Source organism: Fonticula alba (genome assembly GCF_000388065.1).
Source record: "Fonticula alba strain ATCC 38817 unplaced genomic scaffold supercont2.2, whole genome shotgun sequence".
NCBI classification, from domain to species: Eukaryota; order Rotosphaerida; family Fonticulaceae; genus Fonticula; species Fonticula alba.
This window is the reverse complement of record NW_009242972.1, coordinates 1,683,563-1,694,625: the sequence shown is the minus strand read 5'-3', so window position 1 is coordinate 1,694,625 and position 11,063 is coordinate 1,683,563. Positions and strand designations below refer to the sequence as shown.

At 71.6% G+C, this 11,063-nt stretch overlaps 2 protein-coding genes across 2 annotated transcripts in view; one reads left to right on the top strand and one right to left on the bottom strand.

Annotated features, from left to right (window-relative positions):
• H696_01390 (hypothetical protein) overlaps window positions 1-2,567 on the top strand; it is a 5,840-nt gene extending 3,273 nt beyond the window's left edge. The window contains exons 5-7 of the mRNA XM_009495285.1: window positions 33-1,097; window positions 1,524-1,627; window positions 1,721-2,567. Coding sequence (XP_009493560.1) covers window positions 33-1,097; window positions 1,524-1,627; window positions 1,721-2,441 — 1,890 coding nt within the window. The 3' untranslated portion in view covers window positions 2,442-2,567. The remainder of the gene's footprint in view (window positions 1-32; window positions 1,098-1,523; window positions 1,628-1,720) is intronic.
• Window positions 2,568-2,819: 252 nt separating this feature from the next.
• H696_01389 (hypothetical protein) lies at window positions 2,820-11,001 on the bottom strand (the record flags this gene model as incomplete). The annotated part of the gene is made up of 11 exons (XM_009495284.1): window positions 2,820-3,650; window positions 3,785-3,983; window positions 4,167-4,423; window positions 4,562-4,749; window positions 4,858-5,078; window positions 5,324-5,741; window positions 5,919-5,990; window positions 6,110-6,364; window positions 6,582-6,810; window positions 6,898-8,268; window positions 8,477-11,001. The coding sequence occupies 11 exons, from the start codon at window positions 10,999-11,001 to the stop codon at window positions 2,948-2,950; spliced, it is 6,438 nt and encodes a 2,145-aa protein (XP_009493559.1). The 3' UTR covers window positions 2,820-2,947.
• Between the last annotated feature and the right edge of the window lie 62 nt (window positions 11,002-11,063).

Genomic DNA, 11,063 nt, shown 5'->3' with positions numbered 1-11,063 from the left:
CCCCCCCCCCCCCCCCCCCGCCGGGCCCGCAGTCGGCCCTCGACCTGAAGGATGGGCCCAACCACATCGAGTTCACCATCGAGTCGCCGGGGCAGGGGGCCAGCTGCGCGGCCACCATCTACCTGTGGGACTACACGGACAAGATTGTCATCAGTGACATCGACGGGACCATCACCAAGTCCGATGCCCTGGGGCACATCTTCACGGCGGTCGGGCGTGACTGGACGCACTCCGGCGTGGCCACCCTCTTCAGCAACATCGCGTCCAATGGGTACCGGCTGATGTATGTCACCAGTCGGGCCATCGGCCAGGCCAACTCCACGCGGGGCTTCCTCCGGTCGGTCAAGCAGTCTCCCCCGCCGAATGCCCTGCCCTCGCCCTCCTCGTCGGGGCTCTTCCAGTCGCACTTGTCGGCGGCCTTGGCCCCGGCATCCAGCGGGCTGGCGGGGGTGTCGCCGGCCGGCTCGGCCCCGGCCTCCGGGGCCGCCTCGCCCCTGGTGGCCAATGGCGGGGGCCCGGCCTCGCCGGTTGGCGGCGGGACGCCATCGGACTCGCCGCGTCTGGCCCCCGCTGGCGGCGGCCCCCTGCAGCCGCCCTCGCCCCCGGGCAGCGGTGGCCCCATTGCCGGCGAGGCCGCCGGGGGGGGTGCCCATGCGGCCGGGGCCGGGGCCGGGGCCGGGGCCGCGGCTGCCCCGGGCCCGGGCGGGGCCCTGTCCCGGTCCGGGTCCAGCGGATCGCTGCGCCCGGCGGCCTCGGCTCCCCGGGCCATCGGCACGCCGGGGCAGGCGACCTCGGCGGCGGCCGACGCCACCGGCGCCGGCGCCGGCGCCAGTGCCTCCCCCTCGACGCACCTGGACTCGGCCACGCTGATGTTGGTGTCGTCGCCGCGCGACGCCGACGGGTCGCTTCAGCCGCGCATGCATCGGCTGCCTCCGGGGCCGCTGATTTGCGCGCCGGACCGCCTGCTGGCGGCCTTCACGCGCGAGGTCATCGAGCGCAAGCCGCACGTCTTCAAGATGGCCGCCCTCGGGGAAATCCTCAAGCTCTTCCCGGCCGACACGCAGCCCTTCTATGCGGGCTTCGGCAACCGGCCGACGGTATGTGTCCCCTCGCCGTGGTCTTTTTTTCTTTCTTTCCCTCTTTTCTTCTTTCCCTCTTTTCCTCTTTTCCTTCTTTCCCTCTTTTCCTTCTTTCCCTCTTTTCCTTCTTTCCCTTCTTTCCTTTCCTTCCCTCTTTTCTCTTCCTTCCCTCTTTTCTCTTCTTTCCCTCTTTTCCTTCTTTCCTTTCCTTCCCTCTTTTCCCTTCTTTCCCTCTTTTCCCTTCCTTCCCTCTCTTCCCCTCTTTCCCTCTTTTCCCTTCTTTCCCTCTTTTCCCTTCTTTCCCTCTTTTCCCTTCTTTCCCTCTTTTCCTTTCCAGCCCTCTACCCCCTCTCCCCTACCCCCCATCCTCTTCCATCGCGTACACACACAGCGCTGACCGGTTTTGACACCGCCGCCCTCCGTCCCACCGTCCCCGCCGTGCAGGACGCCCTGAGCTACCAGTCTGTCATGGTGCCGATCGAACGCATTTTCACAATCAACCCCAGTGGCAACATCCGTCTGGAGCTGGTCGAAACCTACCGGTCGACGTGCGTTCGGTGCCCCTTGCCACCTCCCGCCTGGCCCATCCTGTGGCTCTGACGACCCCCCGCCCGTCCGCCTGCCCACTCTCGCACTTGCAGCTATTCCGACATCAATGACATCGTGGACCAGATGTTCCCGCCGATTGTCATCCGCCGGAAGCGCCGCCTGACATTGCAGCGCCCGGCCCACAAGCCGGGCGACTCCCTGCCGGATGATGGGATCTCGGTGGAAAGCTCGCCCGACGAGCTGCTCGACCTGCCGGAGGAGCCCCCGAAGCCGGCATTCAACGACTTCCACTACTGGCGCCAGCCGCTGCCGGACATCAGCGCCCTCCTCCCGTCGAAGCCCTCGACCGGCGGCAAGGGCCCGGCGGCCGGCAGCGCCCCGGCCAAGCCATCGGCCGCCAGCACGCCGGACCCCCGGTCACCCCCTTCGAGTCCGGCCCCGGCGCGGGCCACCCTGCCAGGGGCCGACGCCTCGCGCCCGGCCAGCCCGGCGGCCCCCATGGCGGTGGCGGCCAGCTCGGCGCGGTCGGTGTCGGTCGGCGGCGCGCCGGCCTCGGCCCCGGCGGCCCCCTCGCCGGCCACGCGCATCGTCTCCAGCTCCGGCTCCAGCACCCCCGGCAGCCGCGATGGCGACGGGTCCAGCAGCGACGATGGCGACGATGACCACAGCCATGGCGATGACGACCACGACCACGACGACGACGACGATGACGACGACGACGACGACAGCGACCCCATGGCCGGCGATGGCCATGCGGACCATGACGGCGAGACGGTCGTCCAATTCCGTGGCTACGGCTTCCCGTTCTACTAGTTCCACAAGGATGGGCGCCTGGCCGCGGCCGGGGCCGCGCTTTTCTTTTTCCCCGCCCCGCCGCCTCTTCTGCCCCCTCGGCCTGCCTCTTTCCTCGCATGGGCCTTGCCTCGCCTGTCCCTTTCCCTCTCTCTCTCTCTCTCTCCCGAGCGCGCACGACCGGGCATGCCGGTCCCTGCACGAGAGCCTTCTCACCCCCCATCGGGGCGCACTTGTCCCAATAGATCTCGCTGTTCTGTGTGACCCCCCGTCCTCCGGCTCCTGGCTCGGGCCGGGGCGCCACTCCCGCTACGCCTTCGCCAGGGCGCGCCGAGGGGGCCATCAAGGCTCTGGTGATGGATGTGCAAACAAGGACAGGTTTATATGGGGGAGAGAGAGAGAGAGAGAGGGGGGGGGAGGGAGGGCGAGGGGGCTCGGCGCCGATGGACGTGGCCGAGCAGCAAAACCGCAAGCCGGCCACGCCTCCCCCCACCGGGGGACGGGGACGCCACCGAGGCGGCACTTCGCTACTTGGTGTCCATCTTCCGGAGGAAGACCCACTCGTCGGGGGGCGGGTCGGCGGCCAGGCGCCGGGCCAGGGCCAGGTGCTCCTGGCAGGCCAAATCCCCCGGGTACTGGGCCTGGAAGGCCTCCAGCAAGACGGCCGCCTGGGCGAAGCGCCGCTGGGTCATCAGCTGAAGGGCCTGGTCGAAGGAGCGCATGCTGGCCGCCACATTGGCACTGACCACGTCATTGTGGCCGATCAGCTCGCACACGGTCACCGGCTGGGCCTTGCCCTTGACCGTGACATTATCCAGCACCCGAGTCACGAAGGACCCCTGCACTTGGGCCCGAGTGGCCCCGGACAGGACGATGGATGTGCCGTACACCCGGTTGAGGCCCTCCAGCCGGGACGCCAGATTCACATTGTCCCCGATGCATGTGAAGCTCAGCCGATTCCGCGAGCCGAGATTGCCCACCAGGCAGATGCCGGTGTGCAGGCCGAAGCGCGCCTGCACATGCGGCAGGCCGGCCAGCGCCCAGTCGGCCCGGGCGGCCTCCATCTTGCTCAGGGCCTCGAGGGCGGCGCGGCAGGCGGCCGCCGCATGCCCATCCGGGTAGGGATACGGCTCCGGGGCATTCCAGAAGGCCATCAGCGCGTCGGTCATGAACTTGTCGATGAGCCCCTCATTGGCCACGACCACGCTCATGGTGGAGGAGAGGTAGCGCCTGGCCAGGGGCGCGGCGGGGGGGGGGGGCGTGTCAGCGTGAGGGGTTGCGAGCGGCACCGGCGAAAAGCAGCCCGAGGTGTGCGTGCGTGCGTGCGTGCGTGCGTGCGTGCGTGCGGGTGTGTGCACACGCACTGGAGAAGCTCCACCACATGGGCATCATCGAAGGCCTGCGTCAGGTCGGCGAAGTTGGCGATGTCCGAGAACATGACCGTCACCTCGGTGGGATCGACGCCGAGGATGGGCCGGCGGTTTTCCCGGACCAACAGCGTGACCACCTGCCGCGGGGCATACCGAAGGAAGGAAATCAACCCGACGCGCAAGGACAGGAGGGCTGTCCGCCGGGCGAGACCCCCCCCCCCCCCCAAAGGCAGAGAGCGGCCGGCAGTTTGTCGGGGCACGGAGCGTCAGTCGGCGGCAACAGCTGCGAGGAGCGCGGAGGCGATGTCCCGCGCCCAGGGCAGAAAACAACGGACGCGGCCGCCGAGGCGTGGCGTGGCGAAGCGAATGCACGCACCGTCGCGGATCTCATTGACCTCCTCGATCTCCAGCCGGCTGGAGGATACCAGTGACGAGGAGCCGCCTGCCCGGCGTGGCTGACCAACGGTGGCGAGGCTGGCGTCAGAGGGCGACACGTCTATCTTCTCGGAGGAGGAGAACAGCGACCGGAAGGTGGGGAAGAAGGAGAACCGGCGGAAGCGCCGCTTGACCACCTGCGGGCTTTCCTGCAATGCGGCCACCTCCTCTAGGTGCCGGATCACCGCCAGCAGGGGGCTGGCCGTGCGGGGGGAGGGAGGGAGGGAGGGAGGGGAAAGCGGGATGGTGAGCCTCGCAGTCGTCTGGGTGGGAGGAGAGACACACACAGAGAGAGGGAAAGGGAGAGACAAAGAGATGCGGCGGCATGCGACGCACTTGGTCAGGAAGCGATTCAGCAGGATCGACAAGAAGACCGACAGCAGCAGCAGCAGCACCGCCACCACCGAGACGATGGTGCCATAGCGCCGGGCCAGGGCCAGGGTCAGCTGCTGCCGGTCGAAGGCCGCCACGATGCGCCACCGGAGGTTCGAGCCGCGGTGATACTGCAGGTGGGCGATGGACAGCTGCAGGTCCATGTGCCGGCGGGCGCATCAGGGTCAGCAGGGGGGCCAAAGGAGAAGGCATGTCGGCATGGCAAGCCCACAGAGGCGACAGGGCCGCGGCGCACGCACCCGGTCGTCCGGTTCGAAGTAGGTCACACGGCTGGTCCGCGAGGAGGAGACATCGTTGGCAGCGGCATCCGGGGCGCCGGGCACAGACAGGGCGCCGGTCGGCGCCGGGGGGATGACACCACGGGCGACCAGGTACGACGCAATCAGGCGAATGTGCGCATTGTCGCTGTCCTGCGAGTGCACCATGCAACAGTCACGAACCGAGCAAGTGTGCGTGCAGCCTGTCCATGGGGAGGGCCAAGCAGCGGGGTGAGTATGGCGGTCGAGACACACGCACGCACACGCCGTGGAAAGGGAGAAGAAAAGGGAGAGAGGGAGAGGGAGAGAGATGGAGGGAGGGAGATGGAGGGAGGGAGATGGAGGGAGGGAGAGAAAGAAAGAGAGAAACAGAGAAAGAGAGAAACAGAGAAACAGAGAAAAAGAGAAACAGAGAAAAAGAGAGAGAGGGAGAGGAAAAAACACGCACCTTCGGCCGGGGTCTTGACCAGCTTTACCTGCTCGCCGGAGCCCGATCCGGAGACCGCGCTCTCGAGGTGGCTCTCGCTCAAGGCCACCCCGACCAGGAAGCCCTTCGCATCCAGGAGCAAGAGTGTCGGCGCGCCGAGATCCCCGGTTGTGGGCGAGGCGGTGGCAGCGCCGGCCCGACGGCCAGGCCACAGCCGGTCTAGCGCATCGGCCATCCGGGTCAGGGCCGAGCGTCGGGTCAGGTGTGCGCCATTCGACACGACCCCCAAGGAGGCCATGTCCCCTTGGCTTTGGACCTCGGTCAGGAGCTTGCGCAGGGAGGTGGACAACTCGGCCAGCGAAACGTCCGTCGACATGATGACCGGGTGATTGGCCGGCCTGGGTGCCGCACTGTCGAGGGGCACCGCCCGGAGGGCGGTCTAGCGTGTGCGTCCGGCAGGCAGCCCGGGGCCGGTGGTGGGCGAGACCCGGTGATGGGTGAGTCCCGGTGTCGGCAGGGGATGAGCTGAGACGGGGGAGAGGGAGAGAGAGAGAGAGAGAGAGAGGGAGGAAGAGAGGGAGCAGCAGGGGAGGACCCCAACACAGTAGCCACGAACCGTGAATCCCAGGCGGTGGTACGACGAGTAGAGGTAGATATCCGACCACACGGGCCCGGTGGTGGCGGCAGCCTGGCGGGCAGATGCGCACAGGAGGGAGGGGGGGGGGGGGCATCGGGTGTCAGTCAACCGCGAGAGGCAGAGGGCAAAAGCCAGCAGGAAAGCCCTTCGGGAAGGGCCAGCCGGCGTACCGCCTGAAACCAGCTCCGCGTGCGGGGGTCATACGAGCGGGAGAACTCCGGGCCCCGCCCGAGCGGCGGCGGGTAGTCGAACACCGGGCAGGAGAAGTCCGACAGGGAGCACGCTTCCGGATGGTGGAGGAACTCCTGCAGCTGCATGGTGGCCGGGCCGGTGGGGTCCCCGGCCGGAGGCTGCATGCGGGTGACTCGGACCCCGAGGTCGTCTTTGGGCGAGGTGCCAGCGCGCGAGGCGCCGCAGAAACTCCCCTGCGGCAGCCGGGCCGCCCAGCCGCAGGGAGAAAGGAGGGGGGGGGGGGGCAGATGTGATCATCGGTGTGGGGCTGGTGAGGGGAAGGTGGGCGGAGCGATGGCGGCCGGGAGGGCGGCAAAGAGAAAGCGAAGAAAGGGGCACGGAGAGAGGGGCTACAGGCCCCCCCCCCCCCCCCCCCCCCCCCCCCCCACGACGGGAGACCCATGCACGCACCAGCCCGTCCGACAGGTGGACCATGCTGACCAGCAGGGACTCATGCTGCATGGAGTAGAGCAGCGGTCGCGAGGCACGCTGGCAGTCGGCCGGCGTGTGGCCAAAGTGCAGGAAGTAGGGCAAGTGCACGGAGCTCAGGGCCTCGGCATTGTCAAGCGCCAGGTCCAGATTGATCTGGGCCCGGCTGGCCAGCTGGTTGGCCAGCGAGCGGATGGTGGAGGTGGTCTCGCTGCGGCGCGACCGGCGAGGCGGGTTAGCTGGGAAGGGGGAGCGGCCGGTGGCCGGTGCAAAGAGAGCGAGGCATGCGAGCATGTACCGGCTGGAGCCGACCAGGGCCACGGTGACGATGACCGCCACGCCGATGGTGATCAGCAGGGCATTCACCCAAATGACCACGGCCGCGATGGACGGCCGGCTGGAGGGGGACATGTCCTTGGCTTGGGAGCGCCGCCGGGTGCCGGGCCGCCGGCCGGACGACGCCGGCCCCTCGGCCATGGAGGAAGCCACCGACTGGTCGGAGCGCTGCCGGCGGAACCCCGGCAGCGAGAGGCTCGCCGAGGACAGCCCCGACGACGGGGCCGACGTGGAGTAGGTATTCCGTCGGAGGGCCCCGGGAGCCTGGCTCGGGGAGGGGGGCCCGGCCACCGTGGCGCCGATGCCATCGACCCGGCCCGGGTCGGCGCTCGGGGCCACCACCACAACGGGCCCGGCCGGCCCCGGGGAGGCGGCCGCCTGCAGGGCGGGTGTCGCGGCCGTGCCCTCGGCCATGGTGATCGCCGCCACGCCGGCCACGGCACCGGCCCCGGGGGCGAGCCCCATGCCGGGCGCCGCATCCGGGGCCGAGGCTTCGGGCAAGTCGGCCGCCTCCGGGCCCGCCGGCGGCGGCGGCGCCGGCGGCGGCGGCGGGGAGCTCGGCCGCACCCGGAGCCCGGCCCCCTCGGCATCCTCCACGGCCGACGCCCCGGAGGAAGACCCGAAGGACCCGCTCGGCGAGGGCGACGAGGAGGCATGCCAGGATCGCAGGTCGCCAGAAGCACCCACATCCACCGACTGGTCGGAGTCCGAGCCGGAGCGCGTGCGCGGCCGGCGAAAGACCGACGTGATGGTGGACCGCCGCCGGGTCGGCCCGAGGGCGGCTCGCCCGGGGCCGGGCACCGTGCCGGCGGAGGCCGGGCCGCCGGTCCCCCGACCGGGCCGCTGGGCGTCCGCCCCCTCGACCGGGCGCCCGACCATCGATGCCGGACGCCCGCGCCAGGAAAACCGACTGGGCGAAGGACCCCCGGACCCGGGCCCCGGCAGGGCATCCCCCGAGGAGCTGGCGTCCAGCAGCCCGGGCCCGGCCGGGCCGTCGCCCACGGACCCCGCCAGCCCGCCGGGCTGGGGCGAAGGCCCGCCCGACGAGGCGAGGCCCCCGCGCGACGACGAGGCGGCCAGGTCATTCGGGCCGAAGCCCGGCGCCGGGGCCGCCGTAACCGGGCCCCCGCCGGCCGCCCGTGGTGCCCAGGAATCCTTGTTGTGAATGCCCCCGCGGGCATTGCGCGCATTCATGTCCAGCAGCACGGGCGCCCAGGAGGATCGCCGGGCGCCGAGTAGCGCCGCCGCGCGGGCCCCGGCCACCAGGCTCGGTGCCGGCCGGTCCGTCGGGCCGCCGGGCAATGGCCCGGCCGCAAACTGCGGATGGCTCACCCTGTCGTGGCGGCATGCCGCGTCCCGAGGAGGTGCGAAGGTGAGCATGGACGTGCGCATTTGGGGGTGTGGGTGTAGATGTGAGGATATGTGAGGATATGTGTGCAGGCGTGTGTGCAGGCGCTCACGCGCGCGGCGGCGGGAGAGAGGGAGCAGCAGGGAGCAGCAGGGAGCAGCAGGGAGCAGCAGGGAGCAGCAAGAGAACGCACCGCGTCCGGGCGGGAGCCAGGCGGGGAGAGCGCACGCGCAATGCAGCTGGCGGCGGGGCGGCGACCACCCCGGCGCCCTGCTCGGCCGCCGACTGCGGGGCCGACGAGGGCGAGGCAAGTGAGGTGGAGCCGCCATCGGTCGGGGGTGTGATGCTCCCGGCGCCCAGGGGGCCGCTCGGGTCAGCGTCATCCTCCTCGCCGTCCTCCTCGTCATCCTCCTCGTCGTCTTCCTCGTCGTCGTCGTCCTCCTCCTCCTCCTCTTCCTCATCGGGGTCCAGGTCCCCCGGGCTCCAGGTGCCGAAAAAGGAGGCGATGTCAATGTCCGGGTTGACCGGCGACACCGGGGCCGAGTCGGCCGAGGTGGTCGTGCCGGTGAGCGTGCGCATGGCCAGGGGGCTGGCCGGGCCGGCGGTGCTCGGCGACCCGGCCGTGTGGATGGTCAAGCCGCCGGCGCCGGCGGAGAACCCCCGCCGATCGGCCACCGGGATCGCCGTAATGGTGGCAGCAGGCCCGGGCAAGGGGGCGGCATCCGCCGCCAGGGAGGGAACCCGGTCGGCAGGCCCGCCAGGGGTGGCGGCCAGGCTCGGCACGGCCGGCAACCCGTCCGCCAGGTCGCGCGTCACATCCGGGGGGGTGGTGTCGACGGCGGCCGGGGTGGCCTGGCCCGGCCGGGCGACGAGTCGCGCCGGGCGCGACGTGTCCAGCTGCCGGACGAGACGCCGCTCCCGGCGCTTGTCCCCGGGGGACTGCCACTTGCGCCCGAGGAAGAACAGGTCCACCGGCGTCACCACCAGGACCGCCGAGTCGCACGACCCGGCGTAGGACCCCGACCGACTGGCCAAGCGAAGGTGGCTGGACCGCAGGGCCCGGACGCCGGAGGTCGGCCCGTGGGCCGCGGACCCGGGCCCATGCACGGTCGGCGGCCGGAGGTACGGATCGGCCAGGTCCCCCTCCGGGCGCCGGCTCAGGCGGATGCGGATGCGCGGCCGGGTGGCCGCCGGCAGCGGGACCCCCGGCGCCGGGTGCAGCTCGCCCGACGCCCAGGCCGACCGGCCGGACCCCGCGGAAGAGGCCTCCATCGACGATGGGCTCGGCAGGGAGCCCAAGGCCGAGGAGGAGGAGGAGGAGGAGGAGGAGGAGGAGGAGGAGGAGGAGGAGGCCGAGGCCGAGGAAGAGCAGGAGGAGGCCGAGGAGCACACCGCGCCCGGGCTCGATGAGGACGGCGACAATGCTGGCGAGGAAACCGCCGACCCGTGGCCCATGCCCAGGGCCGACGGGCCGCCATCCGCCGGCGCCGGCCTCGGTGACGGGGACCCCCCCGGCCAATAGGCCCCCGGCGGCGGGGAGGCCCCCTCGCCACCGGCCATGGACAGGACACTGGCACTGAGGGCCGGCCGGGCCAGTGGGGCCAATGTCGACGGCATGCGGAACTCCGCCTCGCCGATGAAGGGCGCATGCCGCGGGCCGGCCCGCTGCACACGCACCGGGGAGTAGGGCCGCACCGTGAGCAGCGGCCCGGGGGCGGCCACCCCGCTGGCCGGCCCGGCCAGCAGGCTGCCGGCGGTGGCAAGACGCCCGCCCGGGGCCGTGGCCGAGAGGACCGTCAGCCCGGGGGCCGGCGAGGTCGAGCGGTCCGGCGTGGCCGGCGGCCCGGCCACCACCATCGTGGCCCCGGGCCCCGGGGCCTGGCGGTCATGCCGGCCCCCGGCCGACAGCGAGTACCGCCGGCCCTCCAGGTGCGGCACCGTCGAGGGGGTGGAGGACCGCCGGTTGTGGTGGGCCGCCGCACGGCCGGCGGCCAGCGGCGGCCGCGGCGGCTGCTGCATGGACCCCCGGCGGAGGTCCCCGGGCACCGGGGCCACATGCCCCGGCGACCGGGCATACGCGTCGACCTCGCTGGCCGGCGACTGCGGCCCCGGGGCCCAGCCGGATTCGGACCCGGAGCTGGACCCGGCGGCCGCCAGCCCCGCGAAGGGGAAATCCTCCACCGGGACATGCTCGATCTCGATGAAGTCATGCAGGCTGAAGGTGTCCGCCACCCAGGTGAAGATGGAGGCGATGCGGTGGTCCAGCCCGGCCGGCCGGCCGCCGGCCAGCGTGCCACTCGACGCGCTGGCCACCGCCTCGCTCGATGCCCCGGCCACATGGTCGCTGGAGGCGCTGGCGAGGCTGCCCTGGCGATCGCCCTGCCGGTCCCTGGGCCGGTTCCCATGCGGGTCCCCGTGCGAGCCGTGCGACTCGGCCGCGAACGCCGGCATCCCGGGCCCGGCCCAGGGGAGGCCCTCCGAGGAGGCCAGCGACCCGGGCGCCGCGCGCTTGAGGATCCCCCGGGGGGCCGGGTCTGTTGGGGGAATGCTCGGGCCGTGGTGCTCGGTGGGCCGGCTGTCGCACGGATCCGCCGCCTCGGCCGGCGTGTCGGAAGTCTCCCCGTCGTCCACGTCGCGGACTTCCGGCCTGGGCGGCGGTGACACTGTGCGTAGCTCGATGCCCGGGTCGGCCTCGCCCGGCCACCAGCCTCCAGGCATTGTGGAGATGTGGCGGGGCGGGGATGAGGGGGAGGGCGTGTGTGTGTGCGCGTGTGTGTGTG